Source organism: Oxyura jamaicensis, chromosome 4 (genome assembly GCF_011077185.1).
Source record: "Oxyura jamaicensis isolate SHBP4307 breed ruddy duck chromosome 4, BPBGC_Ojam_1.0, whole genome shotgun sequence".
NCBI classification, from domain to species: Eukaryota; Metazoa; Chordata; class Aves; order Anseriformes; family Anatidae; genus Oxyura; species Oxyura jamaicensis.
In genome coordinates this window covers 32,217,528-32,245,490 of record NC_048896.1, presented here as the reverse complement: position 1 = coordinate 32,245,490, position 27,963 = coordinate 32,217,528, and the positions used below count along the sequence as shown (strand labels likewise).

The following is a 27,963-nucleotide window of genomic DNA, read 5'->3' as shown; positions in this document are numbered from 1 at the left end:
GTGCATATTTCTCCCTTCCCTTTTCAGGGGGAGGAAGAATAAGGAGACAACATTCTTACCCAATGATAAGTCTGAATATTATATATAAACATATATATATATATATATAAATATATACACACACACACACACACAGAGTGTATAAAGACTTTTCTGGTTTGCAAGAGTGAAACAACTAGAAAAACCTTGTACTTTTTTGGTTTCATTTATTATCGAATCAAAATTCAATAGAGGATCAATCCTAATAACTAATTACTTCCATAGGCCGTACTAACTATTGCTAAGTTCAGCATACTTAAATTCAATTAATTCATTTTTGTTTTAGTGTCTTGAGCTAGGACAACCTAGGACAGCCATTAAGATAACAGAATGCTGAGGGAATTCATTGGAAACTATTTTGGAGAGCTGGATTAAAGCTTTTTTTTTTTTTTTTTTTTAATTTCAATTTCAGGTAAAATATATATAACTTAAACATGTATGCTAAAAGCATTCAGACAAGAGCACTGTATTTATAGAACGTAACTCAATATATTCAATACAATGACTGAAAATTTTAGAGGATTCAGATATGAACTACTTCATGATTGTATGACTATAACATTTATCTTGGATTTTAAAATACATCCCTCTCCCATACGACTCTAGTAATTCTAATTTTCTGCAAAGTTTACTAAATGTTACCATTAGGGATAACATTAACTCTGCAACTATTCCAAAGACAAACACGCACACACAAACCCCGCAGCACTTTCATTTTAGTCTCCTTTAAAGAAAAATACAAGGGACAGCAACCTCACTGCATTCACATATTTTGAAAGTGAACTGTTCAGGCATTCTGTCAGCTTCTACGACTGATAAGGAGGGAGAGTTGGTGAGTGTTAGTTATGCAGAACAGGTACAGTGAAATGTGGGGGTTTTATTATTAAAAAAGAAAACCCTCATTAGTTATTGTTAGGACACAGAACAATTTTCAGCCTTAACAAACCTTTATTTATTTAAATATGGAAATGCATTTCTTCAGAGGTCTGTGAGAAGTATAACATCTAAGATCAACAAGCATAGCTCAGACTTCTGAAAAGAGCACTGCTGGGAATTGCAGTCAAGTCCGACCACTTCATACAGCAATAGTCAGCTAGTACTTGGAAACAGCAACTCCACACCATACACACTAAAAACAGATGTCACAGAAATCAAGTTGGACATCCTTAATGTACAATATGAACATCAAATTCATTTTGTACTGAAATTTTTATCTATACCTACTGAAACCTAAAAAGGATGGAATTTCTGGTAACAGATTATTCAGGTAAGCCAACAAGCATAGGCACAGACGCACAAATCCAAATTATAAACAAACATTCTACAGACAACAGATATGAGTAGCCTTGTTGAAATCAACCTATACAAACACACAAGCCATGAAATATTCTGAATGATAATGCCTACATTGCACCCTATTAGTAACTGGAATTAACTTGAATTCCTTTGATTCAAGAATGAATATGTAAAAAATTGGATACCCTTGTTTATGAGGACTTAGGGGTTTGAAACAAGATACACCACAAAATTTATATTCTCTGTTCAGACTAGATGATTGCAATCATTCCCTGCAGCCTCATCAGAATTGCATTTTGAAAGCTATTCAGAACGTGAATCAGATTCGATTTCATTTGTTTGAACAAAACTGATAAACACAGAATATTTAAGAATGTTAAGAAGATTAAGAAGATAAGAATTAACTGTTACAGCAAACACTTAAGTAGCATTTTTCCCCCCTTTCTAACAAAACGGGATACCATTGCTTTTTCTCCTAGTTTTAGGAAGTTTGTTGTATTCCAAACTAGAGAAAGTGGCATGACCCAGAGAGAAAAACAAACAAACAAACAAACAAACAAAAACTTTGGTATTTTGAAATAACTTAAAAAAAAAAAATAGTAAAGAACTTTCAATATTAATTCCATTGCCAGGACTAAGTATTACTCAAAACTATAATGTTGCCTTCAAATTTAGGTGACCAGAAGTCTTTGATTAAATCAGTCCTGTAATCCTAATGAACTGCGGTGGTATTTCTGTTTCAGATTTTTATTTGGAATAAAATAATAAACAAATCCCATCTTCCTACAATCTGAACAACAGCCTTAAAGCTATATATATTTTTTCAGCTCCTGTGGCAGGATGACCAACCTGTACTATCCGTTTACCATCTCCTGCAACAACTCAGGCATTCCAAGGCAAAAGGAATGTTTCTTAACTGAGATGCCTTTGCCAAGTTGCTCCTTCAATATAAATGTCTATAATTTCCCTAATTCCTGTTGTAAACTAGGGAACAAAACTGGTCCATTACCACACTTCCTGCACAGAAGTTACAATACAAAACCAAACATCATATATGAGCAGCAAATTAAATGGGTCCTTACCCAGATACACTTTGCACTGACCTGTCTTGCAAGCCCTGTTTCTACAGATAAACAAAAACAGTTCAGCAAGAGTGTTTTTGTTTGCTTTGTCTTAAGACCGGAGGTGAGGGTGAGCAATGAACAGAGAATTAGCTAATGTAACACTGTGAGCATCCACTGTCAGAAGACTTCTCTGTAAGAGTCGTACACATACAAGATACCAAATTGCCCATAGAAATGGACAAAAAATATAAAAGTGCAGCTATGAGACAAAAATAATATGGGAGATATTAAGAGCTTGCAACAGAAAAACATAAAGGAAACAGGAAAGCTGTTAAGGTAGCCTTAAAATGGAAGTTAACTGTTTCATTCCTCGAGGGATCTTTACAGCACACACATTATAGCATCTTAAAAAGGGAAGAAGCAATCTGAATACATCATTCTGAAATGCTTTAAATATGTCACACTTAAAGGAAAAAGGCAAGAATACTATAAAACCATGAAAACTTGAGTTTCGCAGAGCTTAGACATTTTACCAGAAGTATTTTGCAAATTTAGAGCCCAATTTCCAATGAGAACAAAGAGAAGGCTCATTTGGATTAAAAAGACCAAGTTTTGGTTACCTGCTGTCTTGGCATGCTTTCCAGAAAACCGTCTCCTAGAGGTGGAACTTGAAATTTATTTGGTCCAAGCTTTTGAAATAAAATACTTTTTTTTCCTTTCCTAACATGATTTCAGAAATGTAGGAACTACTACAGCTGCTTAAATATCTTTTGGCCTAAACTGCAAGATGAACTGCTCAGTTTTTTATGAGTTTGAAGGTTCGTTTTGTGAAGTTTCTCTACTGATGGCAAGAAAACCATTTTACTTGGTTCAGCCAAACCCTGACTTGGTTCCATCAGAGGCATAGAGCCTAGTTTTGTCACCTTAGTGTACTTCTTAGTATGCAAACCGAGCACAGAAACGTTTTACCTTTACAACATGATACAGGCAGTAACTATCAGACAGATTATGTTACAAGTGCTTAACATAAGGCAGGTTAGATGGCCATGACAAGTCAATTCATTCAGGACACTACCATAACATCAGTCACACAAGGCTTCATTGAACGTCATGGAAACCTAGCTGAATTGGAACATGAAAATGGATGCAGATACCTTGAAGGTTCGAGTTTTTCAAACGAGAGACACAAGTGAAAGCTCCTAATGGTCTGGGCTAGCGAAGAAGAGGGGTACATAGAAAGGATGGTGTAACACTGACTTGTTCCTTATATGTCACTTCTGACAACACATTGTACACATTGCTTCTGGGGACACGCAGGGAAATGTCACTGACTGTGCAGACAGTACTGGGTGAGAAACAAATTGCCAGGAGAGCAACTTGCAAAAACACAAAGGGAGGATAGACATGTCAGTTCTCTTTTGTATTTAGTAATTGCCTTCTGCAGTTTTACTAATAGAGAAGGACGCTTGATGAGCATATTTATTATGCCATCAATGTAATTTAAGACAACTCTGATGCACTACAGCTGTACATTAGAACTCAACTTCTTGGAAGAATTCTTATAAATCACATCAGGGAAATTGTATATAACTTGGGCAAACTATAAGGCAAATGAAGCATATAAAAATATATGGCTTAGTGAAAGATGTTATTTCTTTTCACTTAATTCTATGCAAAGCAGTAGTAAGATATAAAAATAAACTGTTTTCTCAAAACAGTGCAACATGGCAATTAAATAGGAGACACCTCTGATGACATTTTATTTTTAATAGTTTTGGGGAGAATTTCTCCACTGTGAATTATTTTTTAAAATCTTACTATGCAAACATGAACTGTCCTTTTCAACGAATGAATAGTACACACATCTGATGAAACAAGAAGCTGCCATGATATATTGTGATCTATCCCCTCTCCCACCTGCCCCCACTCCATCAAGCTCTCAAGTTCTGTTCCGTTCCCCAGATAATTTCATACTAATTCAACTGGCAATCTTATATGCATTAAGAAATAAGTTGATGTCTTAAACTAAGAAATCATAATAAAGGGAATTGTATCCCACGGAAAATATAAAGCTTGTCATGAAGATTTTGTCCCTCTCTACTACCTGCCAGCCTAAAGGTCTTCAACAAATGAGAACCTGGAGAAAGTTTACTTCATGTTATTTATATCCGCCCTACCCAGAAATGCCATGAAAATCATTTTGCAACTAAAAGAGTCTTTATACAGTCTCAGCATGTTACTAATAAGATGAGCGGACAGTTTAAAAGATGGGAAATATGATTTAAGAACAGCAACAAATTTGCTGTTTCCTATTTAATGAAGCTGTCACTTCATTAGCTGAGTATTCATGTTTCACCCTCCAGGAAAACAGGTTATTTAGAGATATACAAAAAGAAAAACTTGAAAGTCAAATAGTCCATGAAACAATTTACATACTTAGGATGTCGGATGTCTGGCAGGGATCTCTCCAGTGCTATATTGTTGCTAACAAATATGTTGAAGCCATTTTCCCTATAAGCAGAATCATCATGGTCTTCCTCTGTGAGAGGGTACGGTTTTCCATGTTCACCTTTCCCTAAAAAGGAAGGAAACAATTATTTGCCTCAAACTGATAGCACAGAATGGACTACAAAGACAAAAATAATCGGCTGAACTTCAATTAGCATACTGAGCAGAACATTTCTAACTTCTAACAACACCTTGTACTGATGAATACAAAAGAAAGAATAACCTCTGCTGAGATGTTTCTAGGATAATTTAGCACAGGGTACAGAAAAGGTGCTGCAGAAGGGGCCCAGAAAAGTGCAGGGTTTGCTCCTTCTCCAATGTGACGGAAAAAAAGTTAGTTTGTATTCTGAAATGCTCTTTGCTTATGCTATTTCCTTTTGTCATTTTTATTTTCAAACATCCCTGAGATGCACATTATCACACCCTAAAACTAACAGAATACAAAATCGGAAACTAAGATGTGAATCTTTACAGTTTCATACTAAATGTGGTGTGCAACTACAATACTAAAACAAACTGAGGATTCACAATGCTACTTAAAATTCCATAGTACAATTATATCAAATCTTCTTCATAATACAATAAAAACAAGCTTAGAATAACAAATTCTAAGTAGACCAAAGGTAACCATTTGATTTTGCTTTTAATAAAAGATTTATCCATCTAATCACTAGTATAATAGAAAGTCTAGAATAAATAACTTATATAAGACACACTACTGCTAACAGATGTTTTTAAAGATATAATTCCTTGTATAGCTTGCTATTCACTCTGTATCAAGACAGGTGGTTTCTTCACTTTGCTTTGATTTTCTTAAAGGATTCTATTTCACTGTTCAAGAGAGGAGTGTTTTTCCTTGTACTGCCATTTCTTCATTATCTCCTACTACTAAAACTGAAGACAAGTAAATTTAAAGAGAAGTCTTCCTCACTGAGTATGAAGTACTATCACTGTGCACAAAAATCACAAATCAAAAGAATAGATATCAATCGTTTTTGGAGCAACTCAGGAACAGGTGGGGTTTTCTCATATGGTGCTGCATAATTATTTGGCCCACTGCAGCAGAGAGATTGGTTTTGCATGTATACTAGCTGGTACACATGCAAACGTTGGGTCATAACATGTATTAGAAGTTGTGAAGTGTGACAGCTTCCTAACACTACATTCAAATACACACCCTAGACCATTAACAGAAGCTTGTGGGCTTTTAAGAATCCAATGGGTATTTCTCTAAGCTTTCTTGTTTTCTTGCTTTCTTCCTCTTTCACCCTGCAGCTGCTCCTGACACCCACGAGCTCCAGCTGGAAAGCAGATCATTAATTTCCCTAGAAGAGTTCACATTAAAAAAAAGGCCATTTCTTATGACTGGCCGGGGAAGAAGAGAAAGAATTAGCTTAGAAGTTTAATAATAATAAAATAAATAAGTATAATTTTTGGAGACCCGAAGGGTTCCTTTGTACAGTGAATTACCACGAGTCTCCTCAGCATTAAAAATTGTGGTAAGCATATTAAAACTCTCTTCTTCTGTTATCAACTTGCCTTCCTAGATTATTGAAGGCAGTTGCCTTCAGTGCATACTGGTTTGGAGCTGGACTATCCAAAAGTCTACGTAAAATGCCAGAGTGAATAGAGAAAATTCACAACACACGAAGAATAGCATTCTGGTGAAAAGAGCATGAAGAGGCTGTTCTGTTACTGGCTACTGAAGGGTACTTCAAACCCTCTGACAGATCGAGATGGTCCTTACACTGTTTGTTCTGCCTGAAGGCAAGTAGCAATTCTGTAAGGGTATCAGGACTATAATGTACTATGTAGGCAACAGCAAGAGCAAGAAAACCCAACAGGGACTTTTTTGACCTCGGTGGGCTTAGAAGGGAGATGACCCAGATGTGATGGATCAAAGCAAACCAACTCTGACCATGTCTGAGGCTGGTTTACACTTGCAGCGTAAATAATCCCAAAAACAAAGGACAAACACAACTTTTTGTTCACTTTCTCAGATTTTGATTTTTCAAGGTGGAGGAAGTAGCAGAAGAATCAATGAACCAGAATGATGTGTGTGCTCAACCTGGGCCCCAAACTCCCCTCAGCATGTTCCCTTTTGGGCACAAGAACTCTAACAGTACTGCTTAATTTATACATTGCTGTCTAATCTTATTGATTACAGGGTTCTTACACCTTTGTTTTAACTTTTAGCTCAGTATTCCCTGTAGACAACATTTTGAAAGTATGCCAGATTTTTCAAGAATACCACGTTACTTTTTGGAGTTGACATCTCTACATCAGTTATCATTATGTGATTGTAAAAGTTTTAATACACCACCTGACAATGCATACCCAATGACATTCAAACAAACAAATGTTAAAGTACAATACTATAGACATCAAGACTATAGACTCGGTAAGATATCAGATGCCATGTAAGGGTTTGTTTGTTTGTTTGTGTTTTAGCTTCACTTGAGGATGTTAGTATCCTCAAGGAAATAATACACCCTATACCTAGCCCTACTGAATTTATGTTTAATGCTTGATAGCTGTGGATAACTTAGAGTTTAAGGAAATATCAGTTAAGTCATCTTCTACTTATATTAAATACAGATGCAGCAGAAGGAGAACAACCCTTCTTGAACAGCAGGTGGCATGAAGAGAAGATTAGGGTGAGACAAAAACTCAGAAACATTCTGTATACTCAGTACAAATGTATTATAGCAGAATAATGTCTTTGGATCAGCCACATCCATACAGTTGCCAGGCATGATAATTATAAACAGAATAGTGGTATTGTTGGCAAAATATATCAGCTGTAAATCAATTTGAGCACACAACAGAAGAGTTCTGCAGAGCTTCCACAAGCAGTGGATAGGGATGCTACTTGATAAAATTATAAACAACAACAAAACATAGTACAATAGGTTCTAGTTTCTGTTTTTTATTTTTTAACACAAGAAACCAAGTGGATAAAGAACACAACCCACTCAGTTTCTTGGGGGAAGAACTATGTAAAAATCTGAATTTTTTTACTGTTTATACCCACTGCTGGCAGTTCACTCAGGCAAAGCTTCACAGTCACACCAAGTCAAGGCTATAATTCACAAAAACATTTAAGCATTAAGCATGTCCAAATATAACATTTGTAATTAGGAATGGGAATTCTCCATGTGCCAAATGCTTGGCTAAATAAGTTTATTTTAATACATGAACTTAAAAATAAGTAAGCTTGCTTGCAGTGTATCCTGTAATGACAGATAAATTTGCTATTTTCTAACATACATTACACATTTTGTCTAATACCCCTAAATATTCCATCCAGAATCTATTACAACATTGTCTGTGCACCTCGCATGTAATCTCAGAGCCCATTCTCTCTTCTGAATATTCCCATGGGGAGAAAAGCTCTTATCTTATACTAAATCAATGTTTCAATACAAAATTGAAGTCCCGGGGGAATGGGGAGGTTAGCGATTACATTTCTTAGCAATGGCAGACAGAAAAGCACATTCAAAATGTGCTTTTGAAGCTGCAGTCACACAGCAGCTTCAAAAAATAAAAGTAGAAGTAGTAAAAGGGGAAATAAAGAGCATTAGGTGAAACAAACAAACAAACAAACAAAAACCAACATTGAGTTAGGCATCATCTTTCACCTTCCTGCCACCTTAACTTCTCCTCAACAGCCTTTTATGCTCCCTGACATAGAAGTCACAGTGTAAATGGCCAATGGAAGTCAGAGGGCAAAAACTGTTTAAAGTAATTTGTACTATTTTTTACATCACCCCTGTATTTCCCTAATGTTTTTGTGGTGATTTGACTCCGGAAAAGGCCTCTGCATAGAAAAATAAATGAATCAAAATTCTGTTTAAGTATGCACTTCAATAGCACAGCTGTATACAAGTTTTCTATTTTCTATTTTTCAAGTTTTCTATTTTCTGCTGTGGAGATGAATTTCATATTATTTAAATTGATAAGTATAACAAATTGTCCATTCTGAATTCAGATTGCCACCATATTCTGTTTTTTTGGGAAGTGAATTCCCATTTGAAGACTAAGAAATAGTCTTTATTTCACAGGCTTCTCTATATCATTCATCCTCACAGATAGGGGCAAGGCGTGCAGCACATCTGCTAAAATAATGGTTAAATTATCTTGAATAGAGAGGTGATTTCATAAATGCACAAAGTAGGATTTCTTTTTTCTTGACAGTAAATGTCTCCATTTCTCCTAGTGTATCTACACTTGGTGGCGTTCTCATCCCATCCGCAAATTTTACGTTTTGAAACCTTTGAAAGACATGTGGGTGAACTATACACACGTGGTTCAAGAGTCATGTCTAATACATACTAGTTCATGGAAAAAAATGGGGAAGCTACTTGGTCAAATGACTTTCATCTTTCATGCTAAGGAAGGTTCTGGTTGCTATGAACAAATGCCTTTTACGGTTTTACATGTTAATGTTCATTTCCAGTAAAAAGCACGGAGATTTTAGGTCAAGAAATGCCAAGGAAATTCTTTGCTGACTAGAGCAAAGAGTAAGAACATGAAAATTGCACTTGGCTCATGTGAAACTGAGGCCTGCACATCACATGGGACTATCTAAGTACCAAAAAAAAAAAAAAAAAAAAAAAAGTATATACATGTTACGGCTTTTCAGATAGAAAATAAGGAAATTTTTCTAGCCATATGTTGTGGTTTGACCCGGCTAGCAGCTAAACACCACACAGCCGTTCGCTCACCCTCCCCCCTCCCTCTCTGGGATGGGGGAGAGAAACGGGAAAGTGAAGCCTGTGAGTTGAGATAAAGACAGTTTATTAAGATAGGAAATAATAATGATAATAATAATAATATGTACAAACAAGTGATTGCACGATGCAATTGCTCACCACCCGCTGACCGATGCCCAGCCCAACCCCGAGCAGCCGGCCCCCCCACCCCGGCTAGCCACCCCTATATATTGTTCAGCGTGACGTCAGATGGTATGGAATACCCCTTTGGCCAGTTTGGGTCAGCTGTCCTGGGTCTGTCCCCTCCCAGCTCTTGCTGCACCCCCAGCCTGCCCGCTGGCAGGACAGAGTGAGAAGCTGAAAAGTCCTTGGCTTAGTATAAGCACTGCTCTGCAGCAATTAAAACATCAGCATGTTATCAGCACTCTTCTCATCCTAATCCAAAACATAGCACCCTACCAGCTACTAGGAGGGAAAAATAACTGTCCTAACTGAAACCAGGACACCATAAAAGTAGTGAAACAATGGGATAGGCAGGCCAGTGAGCAGTGGAACCCATAAACGGTGAAGAAAAGAATGATGCTGTGCCTCAGAGATGATCAATACAGCTTTGGCCATCTAGTGAGGTTGATTCCAATCTTAAATTTCTGTGAACTCTGTAAGATTTAAAAGAAGGGGATTAAGTTGCTGGAATTACGCGTGGTTATTTTTCCTTTTTTTCTTCCTCCTCAGAATCAAAAACACTTGTAGTAGAAACTGAAATACATTTATCACGACTTCTACTTTTCCCAAATTTCTCAGAGCGCCCCACTAGTTGTATAACTTTATGAGTCTGATTTATAGGAAAGCAATTTAATTGATTTTATATCAATGAAAATGTGATCAAAAATGCCTGTTTTATTTTTTTGCTACTCTATCCGGTAATAACTTGGAATACCATCGCACTAAGATTTACAATACTTTAAATAATTTATTATATAACTCTATCAAAGTCTGAAGCAATATAAAAGGCTGTTCCTTAGCATTACTGACACAGCTGTAATCAAATCTTACTTATGCAATTGGGAAAAATAAAAACCCTGGCAACTAAATCCCAAACATTGCATTTTTTTTAAGCAAGAATAAATCATTCATTTATAAATATATAACAAAATTTATTTATTACTGTTTCAAGATTAAACCACTACAGAAAGCAAACAATCCAAAATTCACTCCAGTTTTTTGGTAGAAAGCATTCAATTTCCTACTATTTTATTATCCTTCAGATGCCAGTAGCATATACAAGATTTCTTTTCAAGGATCACATTGTCCTCAGCAAGCGGTATAGAAATGTTACTGGGAGTAAACATAAGGCCTTGTGCTTTCAGAATTGCTGCAGTAACATGATGGTTGGCATGAGAAATACAAACTAAATTGCCTCCTCTTCAGGGCTGTCCTGATACAAATAGCATAGGTTGGAAGAAAAAGATATAGCTTTAAATTTTGATATTGACTGCCTGCTCACACCTACAACTGGGAAAAAAGTAAACAAAGCCAAAAACACAGACAGGAGAGACGAATATGCTCCCTAAAATTTTGAAAGGGTACGTTCATACGGTAGTGTAGTTGGATCTTTAGAGTACTGTTTGCTGATGGCTAGCATGAGGTAACAATGAAAGGAACCTGTTGCTAACAGAGAAATGTGATATATACTTACGGTGCTGATGCATTCCCCCATTCAATAACAAAACAAAATTCTAGACTTGGTAAGAGCTAGACAAAATAAGAGCATTTCCTGGAAAGGAGAGGAGATTAGACGGAAGAATGGGAACCTCTGAAATGAACTTATTTTACATATGCAGTCTTATTATGTTTGAGAAGCAGTTATGTTAAAAGAAATGCAAATCCAAGTGAAAAAAAAAATACAGGTTTTTAACTGCAGTGGACATAACTTCTGGATTTTCATAGACTAGGCCTCAGTCATCTGTTCATGTTAATCAAAGATTGTAACTTCTGAGTCAGAATTCAAGTAAAAAAATGGCATGAGATTTTAAGAAGCCATGAAGCAGAAGAAACGGATTAACAGTATTCTGTATATGCTAGGGGCATGGCAGTGCTCTGTGTGCTCTTCCTAAAAACTGAAAGGTATCTTTACTGGATACCACTTTGCTGCTTCTCCAAAGCACTTTACTGGATATTGCTACAAATTTCAGGCTGGCCCTTGCTGCTAGCAGTTGTATCATAGCAGAAAAGGTGCGTTATACAGCCAACAATTGGAAAAAAAAAAAAAACAAACATCTGTGTTCATGATAACTTTTACGTTACTCATTTTATTTTTGCTAATTATATCCTGACAGTGTACTTTATCTTAAATATGTGCACTTTTCTCAGTCATTAATTAATTCCTAAATCTTATAGCCTATGTTTTCTTAGCATAGTATATCTCTTGCCTTTTTAATCCTTTTGAAACACTAAAAATATAGCCTGTGAAGTTCCAACATATGCTTTGCAGAGCACAAGTACAGTCTGCGGGGAGAAAGAGATTGCTTCAAAACACATCATGAGGTTATCTGTGGTGTTGTTGTGTTTCAGCAAAAGGGTGACTGTATATGAACTCTGAAAAGTAAGTTGCCTGAAGGTTTGAAAAAATACTTCACAAAAATAAATAAAAATATCTTATAAAATCTATCACTTTTAACACTTGCTTCAAGTACTACAATGGCTTGGCAAGCTCAAAGACTCATTCTACCCCATTTCCCACTTCAGTAAGTCTAGATTTAAGAAAATGAAGGGGGAAAAAAACAAAGCACACAATTTTGTATGTCCAGTGTATTTAGAAAGCTGCTGTGTACAATGCAAGATAAGCAGCAACACATGCTGTTTTGATATGAGTTGCTCTATCACTACAGCAGGGCAGCAATATCCTCAGCAGCATTCTGCAGGCTGAACTGGATCTAATCACAACCCTGTAGCCAAGGGATGCACAGTACATCTTCTATTTAGTCTACTTATCACCAAATGCCACAGCCACTGGAATGCTTTTTTCATTTAACGTTAGAACAGACTGGTTGTAGACCATTAATCAGAGCCAAACCTTGTAAACATTGAATGAGCAAGCATGTGAGAAACACAGCACAACCACAAAAAAAGGCTTCATAAATTTTGTTTAGCAACTGAATGACCTGTTAGGGTAAAAAGGAATTACTATGTAACCTGAAGAAATACTACGTAAGGTGTTTGTTTCAGTGCTGAAATAAATTAATTCACACAAATCTGTCTCAAAAATAGCATTCTAATAGTCTCTAGTGCTAGCAAATTTTCTGTAATTAATGCAAGTGTCCAAGCTGATCTCTTGGAAAAGCTCAGACTAAACTGTTACTACCATAGTATATAAAAGAACTGAGCAGCTCCTCAAAGTTAATGCAAAATTACAGTTGCACAGGTACAGTTTTAGGAGGCCCAGAAATATTACATTAAAGGCTTTGAACAGCTGTAAGTAACACAAGACTTTTCTCTCACCCTTTTGTTTCTTAATTCTTAGACATATTATAAGCACGTGCTGTTTAATGTATTCCATCACAGGAAAGTAACAGGGTGTGCCATGGAGCAACTCTGTTAGTAGGAATTCTTTAATATTTTATTTTCATTTTTCTTTTCATAAATCAACCTAAACTAGCTCTCAGAGCTGGCTTTGTGGCTGTTGCATAAATAAGATGGAACAGCCTGGAAAAAGGAATTTAACTATGCATGAGTCCACAGTGTGCAACAGAAGCACTACCCCATGTGCATCCTACAGAGAAAGAATCCATAGATTTAGCATGTAAACTCAAGAAGAAAGCCTATAGCCATTCCTACCTATGGAGATAACAAACACAATTAAAGTCTAAGGCAGACTCAGGAACAAGAACTAAGCCAGCTGATTCCCAACACAGTGACTCAGTAACAAGGCCATCCTTCCTCCTTCTGTAAAGCTGAGAAGAGGACTTATAAGCAAGGGATTTTGCAAACTCAGGGCCATGACAGTAACTTCCTCATGTAGCATGTATATGTTTTATCTCATATTCAAGTCCACATGGACCAACGACATTATAAAATTCAGTGCCATTGTTCTCAGATAATCATTAGTTTATGAGGCTGACACTGAGTATACACGTAATTACCTAGTTTAACAAACAAACCACTTCCCCAAAACTCAGATGTATGAGAATTATCCTCAAGACATGCTGTGTGATCTCAAGGAACTGAATCAACATGCTAAGATTTAGCAAGGTGCAGTTACAGCAGATAAACAACTGAAACTCAAGCTATGACATGTTCTTGGCTTTGGTCTACCTAAGTCTTTATGCTTTACTTAAAGTATAGTACTTTTTATTTTTTTCCTACCAGACCTAAAGTAACACTTTTTATCTCAATGCTTTTTTCTCCTTTCCATGTCTTCCTTTGATTCATCAGTTGCATTCCTTTTCTGAAAACCTTCCCTTCCAACCCAAACCATTCTATGATTCTATAAATTTAAGAAATGATAGAGAAATAATTTCCTACTTTCCCAGGGAGTGAACTTAACTTTTAAAATCTTTCAAAACATTATAATTATAACAGAGGATTTAGACCAGATCAAGACTTGTTGACGTTGAGGAAGATTCTCTATGTAAGATTAAATCTGCCATTTTAAAATGTTTTCAATTTTTGACATACCAAGATAAATTCATTCTTATTACTGAGTCTTTATTCTTTTGTTTTCAATATATTTTCAGAATACGTTTTCCAAAATCCATGATGCTTTTGCTAAAGTCAGACTTGAAGATGACAGAAATCACTAGTAATGAGCTCACTTTCTTTACAATGCATTTATCATCTTGATGGCCTGTGAAAATGCATGAAATACACTTAAGGTTATTGAAAGAACCTATCCTTCAATAGGATTTTAATGCCTGCAGGAGTTTGTTCTAAAAATAAATGAATTAAAAGATCCCTACACATTACATCCTGGTTGAACACTAAGCAATGAGAAACCTCCCGATCAATTCCTTTCCTTCTCTCTTCTCCCATTTGTTTGTATCAAGTTTAACTATGCATGAGTCCACAGTGTGCAACAGAAGAACTGCAACAGTGTGCAACTAAGAAATATCTGAAAACATTAACTGTTCTTTATCAAGGCATTCAGTGAGACAATTGCCCTCAAAATTTCTTATTAAAGGGCCTTCTCAAAACAGGGATTTAGCTCCTGAATTTAGTTCTTACAGCAATGAGACTAAACTTCCCTAAAATGATAGGTCTAAACTAAGCCTCACCAGCAGGCTAAAATTGTAGCCAAGAATCCATCCTTTTATGAATACCCTGATTAGCATTTTTGAGATGTGTAGTTATTATATACTAAATTAAAGATACACACTGAAAAAGTGTTACTTGAGCATATGAAATTGTCAAAAAATGTTCAAGGACTCCTAACTTCCACGTAAAACATCAGAATCGTAAGAAGACAAAAAAAAAAAAAAAAAAAAAAAAAAAAAAGCAGATGAAAAGATTATCTATCTGTATCATGGCTTATTAAAAACTTCAAAGAAGTTGATGGTTGTATAAGCTGGGGAAAAGGTCATTTAAATGCCATACTTAAGTGGCAGTTTTTTAGTAACTAGCTTAACTTACTGATTAATAACAGCTAATTAAGATGTCAACTCTCTAGAACTTTAACACCTTAAAGCCTTCACTCTTTCTTCTGAAGCATGTGGAACTTGGATTTCTTCCCAGTATAACTGCTGGGAACAACAACAAAAAATATATAGAAAAACAAATAAACTAATAGGTTGTCATTTAGAGGCTTTTTTTTTTTTTTTTGGATGACAATATTACAATTAGTCTCTCAACTAAAAATTCCCGGAGAGCGACTCTAAGTATTCAGTGACCAGAACAGCCTTCCTGCCCTTGAACAGGCAGGAAAGCAGACCTGGGCAGACAAGGGAATCAGCACTAAACAGTGTCTGCCATCTTGCCCTCCCTCTGAAGAATACTCCTTCCCTGATTTATACGCCAGTGCTCACTGTGCTTCAGGATCAGTCTCACCTTTTGTAGGCTACTATGAAACAACAATGCAAGGAACAACTGGAAGTATCAGCAGCCTCACAGACATAGACTGGTTTCCAAAACACATTATTATTACCCAAATTAGAATTATTCAATATTATTATAATTATTATCCAAATAATTAACATGTAAAATACAAGCAATAGCCTGGGTAACCTGAAATTACTTAACTATGATTTAAAAACATAAAAGTATAGACCTCTTTTAAGAGTAATTTAGCTGACAAATAACAAAAGTGAGATTGACTCCATTTTTAAAAATACTGATAATGCCATGATTTATTATTATTATTATTATTATTATTATTTAGCAATGACTATTATATTCAAACCTCTTGCTGGCCTTTTGAAGGCCAAGAGGCTAAAATATACTCTGAGATCGTGCTGAAATCTGCTATGTGACCTGCCAAGTTGTATTTTCAATACATGAAAAATAGTCTTACAGCATCAAGTCAAATTAGAAGCACATAGATAGTATTGTAAAGCAATACATTATTCATCGTCTTTGAAGAACTTTAACAATGCAATGGTAAAGTGAACAAATGGTGAATTTGAGAGTGTAAACAGCTTTCTAATTTCTTTGGAAAGACTTTCTTGTGATTATCTTCATGATCATTCTAGATCATAAAGTCTGTAACATACAAGAGGAGTGTGCAGGTAATAAATATGTGGCACCATCATACTGTGCTGATAACCAGTTCCCTCCAGTATTATGTACATTAGAGGGAGAAAAAAGCCCCTCTTATGGGTCTTTTGACATGGATTCAGGTCAAAGGAAAGCCTTCCTTAAATCTTTAAATGAAAGAGTCTTTAAAGCTGGTTGACAGCACCTTATTCTGTTTTAAACTTAAAAGACGATACAAAAGTAGTAAGGGAAATTTGTCTTATGTCACTGCTTCTGAACTGAAAAGTATGGTGTTGATATGCTATAATTGCTGTCAAGTACTTGTTACAGTTCTTTTGCCACAGTTTAGTGATGATGCATTTTGCTCTTCATTGAATTGGGACTTCCAGAGCAAAACAAGTAACAACTGGAAACGGAAATGCAAAAGAAAGCAATGTTTCTTTGTGCCACTGAGCCAAGCTATAATTGCTCTGAACTGACAAACTTGATAATTTTCACACATATCACAAGTCAACTCAATTTAGATGGTCTATAGAGCTCTCCCTTCCTTCTCCTTCCACACATAGATAAACCTATTCTGGATAACTCTCAGTTGTGTGTATATTTCTTTCTCTCTTCATACTTCCAGGCAGCCACTCTTTTCAACCCCCAAGTATTAAACATTATACATTAAATACATTCACCAGCATCACAACTTCATCACTAATACTGATGCAAGTCCACTGACAGATCTTTACGGCTGTACAGAAGGGGTAATAATAACCTTAGGACTATCATAAGTTAATTGACAGTCAGTATCTGTTTCTTGGCATTTTCTTTTACTTTGCTTTGGTTTGGTTGTTTCTTTTTTGTTTTAAATTGTGCACACACTGACAACAACATGCAAATGCATGGGGAAAAGAAAAAGAGGAAAGACGAGCAACTTCCAAAATTTTTGTAAGAACACTTCCTGAAATTTACACACTAGTTTCAAGCTAGAAAATGTACCCTTGGTTTATAGTGTATTCATAGACATTTCTTGCTGAGTTACTGGAAATGCTACTTTCTTTCTGCCTGTCATGGTAAAAATCAACATGCCGATGCCCAGTACAGAAGGGTGCACTGGTGTAGTCCTAACAAATTAGCTTACATTTCAGTAGTAATGAGTTTTCAAAGGAGGGTGTGGGGTTGTGGATGGGGCTGGGGAAGAACTGGGGAAGCATCTAGCTAAGTTCAACCACTAGAAATGCCTCAAATATTTGTTTAATGTACTGGGACCACTGCGTCATTGTGCTTTCCAGAAACAACTCTTAAAAGGAACCCTGACTCTGACTTACAGCCATACATGAACTCCCTTTCATATATATATTTAAGTGGCGAGAGTTGGTTTTACCACAGGCACAATTTTCCAATACAAACAAGTGCTATACAGTCACAGTTACTCTTCTGGCTTCTTGCGTAGCCATGCATTATGAGCTGGCAATGCGAGATCCTGAGGAGGTCTGTATTAAACCCCAAATCACCACAACTAATACAGTGAAATATTATTTCACAATCTGAGGAAGCAAGTTAGTTGTCATCCAAGAAAAAAAACTTCAGCATTTTTCAGTGAAAAGTCAAACAAAACAACCCTGTATTTTCTACATATCAAGGTTTAAACTTTTGGAGAAGGCATTGCTGAAAGTATTTCAAGTATCTCTTTCCAAACCAATATTTGAGAGCATAATAGATGTATTTATGCTTGGCACCTGGCTTCAAATTGTTTTCAGGAGGCCATCCAGACCATTAAGCTTGAGTGTTAGAATCAGATCATAGTTGACAGTGCTTTATATTTTACAGTGCAATTTTTTTTAGTATGTGAACCACTTTATGTATCTACAGTAGATTGTAACCATCTCTTTCTCATTATATACCCTTTGTATGCCATTTCCTTGACAAGCAATGATTAACATTCCATTTCAGAATTTTTTAATCATGTCAGACTTGCATTAAGATAACCCGATGAACATTTTTGCCTTTTATGAAACAATACATTGTAAACTACAGGAAGCATTTTCACGATTAATGCTATGAACTATTAGGTTATGACTACTTATCAGACATTGGCTAACACTGCAGTTCCAATTATATTGCAAGTTCACAAATCTTTCTAAAGGGATTGCAAGATCAGAAACCTAAATTATATTTAGTAAATGTAGTTAACGTACAGTGTTGACAGAGTTCCAAATGTATAATCCCATTTCAGATATACAGGATAAGTAAATCAGTATTTTAGTATATACTACCCCTGCCCCCGCTTTGATTATTGTTCTTTGCATAAGTATCACAGAACTATTTTTTTCATAACCTATAGCAACATTAAATGCAATTCCCTATCTTATGTTATTCCCCTGTATGATGTTGCCTAAAAACGTCTAGAGTCATTCTGGCACTAAGCTTTGCTTTGAAAAATTCTTCTAAACCTAAGAACAGGCACTATTGAGAACAATAAAGACTAACCACAGAAATCTGGGGAAATTATTCTATCAGACTTGATTCCGAAGAACTAAGATCAGAAGTGATGGGAAAAAAATAAAATCACCAGTGCACCATTTCTTTATGTCACACAGAAGTCAAATCTCAGGTGTTCACTACTTTATTCTTGTGTACACAAAACATTCTTGACTCTTTTGCCTCCTTTACAGTAAAGCCCAGGAATATAGAGTATTAGAAACAGAGTATTTCTATTTTCATCACCAAAGTATACAGTTCATTTATTTTTCAGGTTCTTATTTAGTTTGTTTACAGTATCTTTGTTTAGTTTAGTTTTGTTTCCAAGCTCCAGCTTCTGAATATATGAAAACAACCAAGAATCTTTAGTCTGAAATATACTGGTTTACAATAAGATTAACCTGTGTACACATGGAAGGACAGTTGCTATCTGTCTGTGCTGCCTGCGTGGTTCTAGGTAAGCCACAATCATCTGGTATTTTAATAATACAGATATTTTAATAATACATATTTTAATACTTCTCTGATGAACTAATGTGTATGAATGCCTGCGCTGAGGCATGTAAAGGTCAAGGGGCTTTAAATTCCTTCCCTCCTGGCCAAGATAACATTTTGAAGAAGCAGAAAAGTAAAGACGATATTGAATATGGGGAAGAACTATAGCTTTCATTCCTTCCCTCCACATAAGTCTCCCACATGCTATTTAAATAAATAAATAGGAGAAAGAAAGACTGTGCAAATGGCTCAATATAGGATAACCACTGGGTGATACAGCCCACTGCAGAAGTTTTTTCCTCTGAGAATTATTAGCAGACAGGAGCCATACAACTCAACAGTCAAACATAAAAGTATTGACAGCCAAATCTTAGAAGTCACTTTATCAATTCCTTAACCCATTTCTTTTGAAGACAAAGATTTTTTCAAAATTTATGTTTAGAGCTCTAAACACAGGTCTCTAGCAGTTACCATTATTTCCCAAATTTGCTTCAATTATAGTGAATTTTCAATGGCCATCAAATATCACAATCATTTAGGCAAACACATTCAAGGAGTCCAAAATATCTTCAAAACAGCGAATAAAGGAAAATAAACAAACAAAGACAGTATTTAATGAACAGCCTTTTGAAATATTTTCTTTCCCTAACAATGTGAAACAAACTGAAAACCAAAAAAAAAAAAACAAACACTAAGGAACTTCTGGTATGCAATCTTTCCACGTCTCTTTATCGGCTATTAATTTCACAAATAGAATTGATCAACAATTATTCAGAAATCCAATCTTTTTGTTGTTGTTGTTTTCTCATCAGTTCTGTTCTGCTGAAAAGTTTCCATTTTTCCATTCTGCCAGTTCCCATTTTGCAGTATTTAACAATGGAAAAGCTATCACTTGTACTTAGAAATAGCTTTTCATGACCAGAAATAGCACCATATTCAAATATAAATGTTCAATCTATACTTCTCTAAAAGCCCAAGAATTGCACATTTGAATTGTTCCTCTTATCTGAGAAGGGCTGTAATTCATCATTAATGCTATCACTTGTAATTGATGAGCACACACAGTAGAGAATTTCTTGATGGAAATAGACATAATAACTTTCAGAAATGAAGTAACAATGACATTGACAGATTCTCCAGGACTCTTAGTCTTACCCAGGGTACAAAGACAGCAGTAGAATCAACAGAATTTCTTCTCATGGATGCTTTTGAATTACTGCCTTAGGTGTTCGTGGCTCTCTTGTGAATCTCATAGTTTTTAGGAGCATTCAGGGCACCTCAGAATTCTAGTTCTGTTCAGAAAGCCTGGGAAATCAGTGGTCATTGGCACCACAGCAATTGTCACGCTTCTGAAGTGAAGATATTGATAGACATATTCTCAGATTCCTCCCCAGACAACAAGAGGGAACTAGGGAAATCTCTTATGAAGCGAAGAAACCTGCCCAGTCAATAAACAGTAATACCACGGACTTCAGCATTCTGGAATTCTGTTCCATCTAGACATCCAGGCAGCCTTGCACTACCCTGATACCATCACTGTTGATGTACCTGGACTAACACACATACCAGTAGCTACCCAGGTCATTAACACAAGTTGTATTTACATAGGGGAATACCTTCAGATATACATGAGACAATGTTTACCTCTTGCCTAAAAAAAAAAAAAAAAAAAAAGACATGGAAGATTTGCATTTGTTTACAGTTTCTATCATTTTAATGTAAATTAAGCATATTTTTCATCAAGGCATGGCATCAGTTGTATTCCCAGAGGAAAACAAATTAATAGAAACAGCGCTTAGTTTAAATGCTAGTTTCTTGTCAGAAAGATGGCATGACATCCGCTCTAATAAAGTCGGTTTCTCTGATTAGCTTACTCTGTTCCCTCCCTCTCCATTGGAGTATGTGATTGACTTAATGGGTTGCTTCAGAAAATGGAAACAACCTTTTTTTTCTTTTATTTTTTCCTAAAGTACCTATGAGAATCACATCAAGATTTTTCTTTTTAAAGGTAAACGTTCAGATTCCTTTTTCTATATTTCAATCACTAGTTTTGAAGTAATGAAAGAATAATATTCAGAGAAAAATGGAAGTGATTGGGATGACTGAATAAAATATCTTTGATTTCACTATGTCTATTCTGTACTGATGAGCAGTATATTTATAAAAGTCATTAAACAGTCCCTTCTGCCTTTGAGTAAATCAGGACTTGGATAACTGGAACTAATTGGCTATCTTCCCTTTTCTACTAACAGTATAGCAATTAGCTGCTTCTGCAACCTTCCACTACATTCTCTCTATTGATTTCTTGCATTCATATATCAAAATTAACCAACAAAAGTTACTAGACCTCCCTTGGAAGTTTTATTTCCACTCAGATTGAAAATATTGAAACATCATTAAAAACGAGGTTAAGAGAAAGAAGCTTCAAGTAAAACAACAAAATAATTCCTAATGTAGTTCCAGTGCTTTTTCTAACTCATAATAAAAAAGCAAGGGTAAACATGATAGCATACACAAAATATACAGTTAACCTGATAAAAGCATTCTGCAGAAAAACATAGTGGTCAAAGAAAAACGAAGATTCCAGACAGAATTAGAAATTTTAAAATCTACAACACAGGATGAAAAATCCTATATCAAAGGCTGTAATTTCACAAATAGAATTGATCAACAATATCAAAATATCTGAGAAAAGGGTGAAAAGGGATAGAAGTCATACCCTATGAGTCAATGCTGAAGACGTTTGGGTAGCCTGGTTTGGAGAAAAGGAGGTTGAGAGGTGACCTCATTGCTCCCTATAACTGCCTGCGGAGGGAATGCAGAGGAGGAGGTGCTGGTCTGCTCTCCCTGGGAACTGATGACAGGACGTGGGGGAATGGCACAAAGATGCACCGGGGGAGGTTCAGACTGGGCATCTGAAAAAAAATATCTGTACCATGGGGTGGTCAAACACTGGGACGGGCTTCCTACAGAAGTAGTTGATGACCCATGCCTGTCTGTGCTCAAGAGATGTTTGGATAATGCCCTCAATAACATGCTTTAAGTTCTGGTTAGCCCTGAAGGCAGCTGGAGTAGATGATCTTTGAAGGTCCCTTCCAACCGAATTATTCTGTTCTATTCTATGCAGCGTATCCAGGCACACACTTTCCTTTCAATATAAGAGGGAAGAGACATTGCTTAGCTATTTTATACATACATTTAAAATATGGGTGCTCATTGCTTAGCCTTTTAAAGAATGTAAAGCAAATAATAAAATCCAGCAGGTATCTTTACTACTGTGTCTTGTTGTGTTCTTTCTTTCTTTCTCTCTTTTTCTCTTCCTATTTTTCTTTCTTATTTATTTATTTATTATTAAAAGAACCATCTTCAGCAATACAGGTAAGTATGGAAAAAGCTTCTCAAGCAGAACAAACTCATCTTTCAGTCACCTGGATCATTCCTGTAAATCACCTGGATCATTCCTGTAAATCACCTGGCTGCTTTATGAGTTCCAAAAGTTCTGTGCAGGCAAGGTAAGCAACACACATGCATGAAAGAAAGATTTTTCAAAAAAATATAGAGAGAGAGAGGATTTAAATAACACCACAAAAAAAAAAAAAAAAAAAAAAAAAAAAAAAACTCAATTTGGGGAATTTTAAAATAATCAAGTTCCAAATTCTTATTTTGAAATAATAAATTGAGACGCCACATTTGGAAAGCATCAAAACTAGATATTATGATGATTTCAAGATTTTTTTTTTCCCCCCCAAAAAAATCCATTTATAGTTCAGCAATGATTTGTATAAAATTTATCTATAGAAGGTTGGGCATTCCATCTATACTGACAGAATCACTAATATTTTCACCAGTATCATGTAAATTAGTTTCTTTCATATCTATCTAGGACTTCAGGCTTGTCATTCATGGCAGATAATACATGCCAAGTGACCTGCAGATCCACAACTCATTTCTTCTTTGCAAGAAAATGACTTATCTGGGATGGCCTGAACGATCTGTTTCACTGACCTTGCATTGGACTACCAAGAAATCATTTATTAAACTGTGACCATTTGTGCCAGCATTGCATCATCATTTCTGGAGATGAAGGAATCACTAACATACCAACTTTTATCTGGAGAGTTGTTAGTGGGGAATTTTTAACTCATCTGCATATCCATTTAACTTGGGAAAATGCAAGTTGTTTTGTTTTGTTTTTTGTTTTGTTTTGGATTTCCTCTTTTTCTTTTGTAAATCAAAAGGACATACGGTTTGAGATCAGACAGCAAAATCCAAGCAGACTGGATGACAATTTCCCTTCAATGCCAGCTGTACAGTACATATTCTATACTGCATAATACAGCTGGGCACAGGTGTAGGAGCCCATTGCCATTTTGTGAATCTGTGCAACAGTATCAGTAAGACCATGGCCATATCTCAGAGAAACCTGTGAGTGTTCTACTGGAATGTGATGTGGAAAACGGATAGCAGTGCAGTCCCACATTCCAAGCTAATTTACAGATTTTTACGAGGGTACAGAAAAAATATGGGTAGCAAACAAATTCACTTTTAAGGAGTTATGTCTTCAAAGATGGCTTTGTATTTTTGCCACTGGTAAGAAACAATAACCTACAACAATCTTGATAGAGTGAGAAAGCATTATCTCTTTTCAAGACAAGAAACTGAGTCACCGAGAAAATGGAATACCTGTGAGAAAACTGGAAATTAAACTTAAATTTATAGACTTCCAGACTGCTGCCTTAATTACAGGCCATGCAACCCTGTTCCAGTAACATGCAATTATTCCAATACAGCTGGAAAAGTAGGATCATTTATGGAGTTTCTGGACAAAGAGTGAGGAGAGCTCAGCTCTCTTCCAGCTATATCAAAGATTTCTCTAAGGATTTTGACATGTGTACTGGGTCTGGCTGGAATGCAGTTAATTTTCTTCACAGCAGCCTGTATATAATGGGTTTGAATTTGTGACTAAAACAGTGTTGATCACTCACCAATGTTTTGACTATGTGCTTGCAAAGCCTCAAGACTTTTTCTTTTTCCAACTCTGTTGCCCCAACAAGTAGGTTTGGGATAGGCAAGAAGCTGGGAGGAGACACAACCCATAACTGACCCAAACTGACCAAAAGGATGTTTCATGCCACGTAACATCACTCTCAGCAATAAAATAGAGGGAAGAGCAGCCTGGGGGAGGGTAACCATTGCCTGGAGACCAGCTGGGCATCTGTCTGTTTGTAGGAGGTGGTAACCAATTGCCTTTGCATCACTTGTTTCCTTTTTTTCCTTCCTTATTCCTCCTCCCTTTGCTTATTAAACTGTATATTGACACATGAGATTTCTTGCTTTTTTCTTTTCTTTACACTCCCCCACCCATATGTGGGGAAAAGAGTGGGAGAATGGTTGTGCGTTGAAGAGCTTCCTACTGGGGTTAACCCCAAAAAGTCCTTTGCGACACCTAAAATGGGGCTTGAGGGGTTCAAGATAACCACAGACTAGATCAGTGCACTAGACTGAACTTCTAGCCATTACACACAACTCTAAGTTGTGGTCTGAGGCTGGGATTGTGGGGCCACTGCTCTGGAAATAGATGGCCACGAAGCCCAGCTGGTGGGATCACTTGCTAGGGACCATAGGAATGCCAGAGATCAGAAGAGAGGCAGCCATCTGCCGAACTTGGAGGTAGCTCTTCTCACATGTAAAAGCAACATATCCCTACAATGAAGATCTTGTAACTAGCTCTAAACTATCAAAGAATGTTGAATAAAAAACATATGGAGCACATGTGGACACCGGACAGATTCACCTCCTAAGTGGTAGAACAGTGGCAGTAAAAGGCAGACACAGTGTGATGGCATCTGTAATGCCCTTTGTTGTCAGGTGGGAAGCACACAAGCACGTTTTACCGTCTAAAGTGGCTTCACCAAATATTTCCATCTGAAAGAAACTGATCTTGGAATGATCTGTAGCACGAGCAATTTCAGTATAATTGAAATTGAAAAAATAGTACCACTTTTTGAAGCCTTTATATCTGGAAGAGCCTTTGAATATTAATTTTGGTTTAGCTGTATCAGGAGCTTATGCATGTAGAGCCTTGCCACTCCATTACTTTCTCCAGTCTCAACATCCTTCTTAGGTACCACCATGATGCTAAAAGAATGTGAACTACTGGCAAAAGCAGCGTAAAAACACATTTGAAAGCAAAGCCCCACAAAACCAAAAGTAACATGAACTCACTTCAGTAGTTAGACACTAGATTATTTCTTATTTTAGAGACAAGAAAGATGAGCTAGAACACTTGAAATGAACAGAAATAGTACAATCTTTCTGCATATCCTGCAAATGACTTTACTCTTCAGCTTTAAAACAATTAAATGATTACTTTTCAAGGCGCACCTATCAAACTCGGGAACATCAGTTTTGATTTTGTGGAATAAAAGGGGATAAAAACTTTTGGTCTTGAAAGAGTAGCCATGTTAGCACCTCTCTGTAGTTATGTTTATGAAATGCCCATTCCCAGTACACGCAAAACTAAGATTTACAGATAAACTGGATTCTAATTCACTATTTTCCTCTTTTCTGTGTAATAGCCATTGACTGCCTTTTCTGACATCACCTGAGAAGTCCTTCCATTGGTGTTATTTTCATGCCTTCAGATTGTAGAGCTTATTCTCTAAGTATTTTTTTAACTAAAAGTTGATGTCAAAATTTTGTTTTGCTAGTATGAACAGAAATTATACAGAATGTCCTAAAAGAGTGCACAGAGATACTTTTGTACTCTAGCTTTGCATTTGAATTACTATATCGTGATTTCAACAACAAAACATTAAAACTTAGTTTAATGTAATGAATAATAATGACACACACACAAAAAAAAAGATTTTTAAGCTGTTCAAACTCAGCAAACACTCAGGAAACCAATAAAAACATAAGTCAGAAGAATTTAATGCATTATTTTTCTCAAGAAAATAAATTTACTGGTAAAATACTCACACACTTGGGCATTCTACTGCAATTATAATTTTACAAGTAGGACAATGCCATGTAACGTGTTTTGCCAATTTCTTAGTCAACTCCATGTTATGGCTTGCATTACAAAGGTAATGCTACAGCTAGCTATCCATCAGATAATCATAAGTATTTTCATTTATTTTCCAAAACACATGGGGTTCACATTAAGTATTCAAGAATCAAAAGTCCATTGCCAAAATGTCAGTGCACTACTCTCAAAAAGGTCCACATCCTAAACATGTGGCATTCCCTACATCTCTACACGTTTCTAAATATATGCTGCTTCTAGTTTGTGCATTCTCTTAGATATTTGTCATTCTACATATAGTTGGAATAAAAGCTAATCCTGTATGTAATTTGGAACAAAGTTAACACTGATCTGACAAATCCTAAAATGCCTAAAATATCTTCATCCCACCCCCCACATTGTTTCATCCTAAGGACATGTAGAAGGGAAAGATCATTTTTTAAGTTAGTGATCAAAAATATTCAAAAGAGAAAGGGAAAACCGGTTTATAAAATTAATCTGCACTTGAAATATTCTAGTGGCTCAAGACCTCACAAAATGAAATATTTACCAAATACTACGACTCTGTCAACTGGATTTAGTTATAGAGGTATTTGGGGGGAGGTGTTGGCTGTCTTCTGACAGTTGGATCAAGACAGCATGATTTATTTTATAATAGTAGATGGGCCTTTGTAAAATAATGACTTTCAGACACTGATTAAGGTTCAATTTAACTGCTGTTTCCCTTCCTTTCCTTTTAATTTAATTCATCTTATTCTGAATAGCTGTAAATTATATTACAAAAGAAAGACTGAACTCTGAACATGCTCCTATGACAGAATGAGGAATACAAACCTTTGTTTGCACATATGGCCTACAGCACATAGAGGTACATTAAAATTACATTACTCAGTGTAACCAAGTGTCCTTCAGTGCATCTGCAAATACAATTTGCTTCCATTTTCACATCATTTTAGACTGTCAGAATGAAGTAGCTTTAGCCTAAGTACGACTACAAGACTGGAGTTCAACAATGGTAATAGGGTCAAAATTTGTTCCTAACATAACCCTGGATTTTCTTGACAATTGTAGGTACTGGGCTCAGATTTTTCCACTGATTTAAAGACAACTCAGCTTCCGCTGTTATACATGTCCCTTTGTTTGGAAACCAACACTTTTGCTACTTTTTAAAAGTATCACAACAAATTTCAACATGAAAAATATTCTGTTATTATTTTTGCAATCATTATATAGTTAGTAGCATTCAAAACATTCCTGTTTTCATTTAGCTGTTTTCAGAGATATGATATTTGTGTTTGTTCTGACCCCCCAGTTCAGAACATTATCAATCCTTGTGACTTGCTGCAAATACAGACCGTTATGATTCTTTTCAGCTGACTTAAGGGAAAAAAGAATCATATGGGGAAATAAATAAATAAATAAATAAACAAAGCACTTAAATTTGCTCTGAACTTAAGTATACCTGAACGCATGGCATCTTTTTGAATACTTTCATAATCATGCCAGTCCTTCCTTTTCAAGCCATCAGTCCAGGTGAACAGCTGTCCATCTCCCAGGCCCAATGGAACTGTCTGCAAAAACAGCAAATAAACAAACATAAAACATAAATAAATATGCACATACACGTATTGTTTGCATTAGTAGAGAACATTTATAATATGGCATT

General features: G+C 36.0%; 1 protein-coding gene across 4 annotated transcripts in view; it reads right to left on the bottom strand.

Annotated features, from left to right (window-relative positions):
• GALNTL6 (polypeptide N-acetylgalactosaminyltransferase like 6) overlaps window positions 1-27,963 on the bottom strand; it is a 452,994-nt gene that overhangs the window by 256,389 nt on the left and 168,642 nt on the right. For all 4 annotated transcript variants that reach the window (XM_035324503.1, XM_035324500.1, XM_035324501.1 and 1 more), the window contains 2 exons: window positions 27,760-27,868; window positions 4,836-4,974 (listed from right to left, as the gene is read on the bottom strand). In XM_035324503.1, coding sequence (XP_035180394.1) covers window positions 4,836-4,974; window positions 27,760-27,868 — 248 coding nt within the window. The remainder of the gene's footprint in view (window positions 1-4,835; window positions 4,975-27,759; window positions 27,869-27,963) is intronic.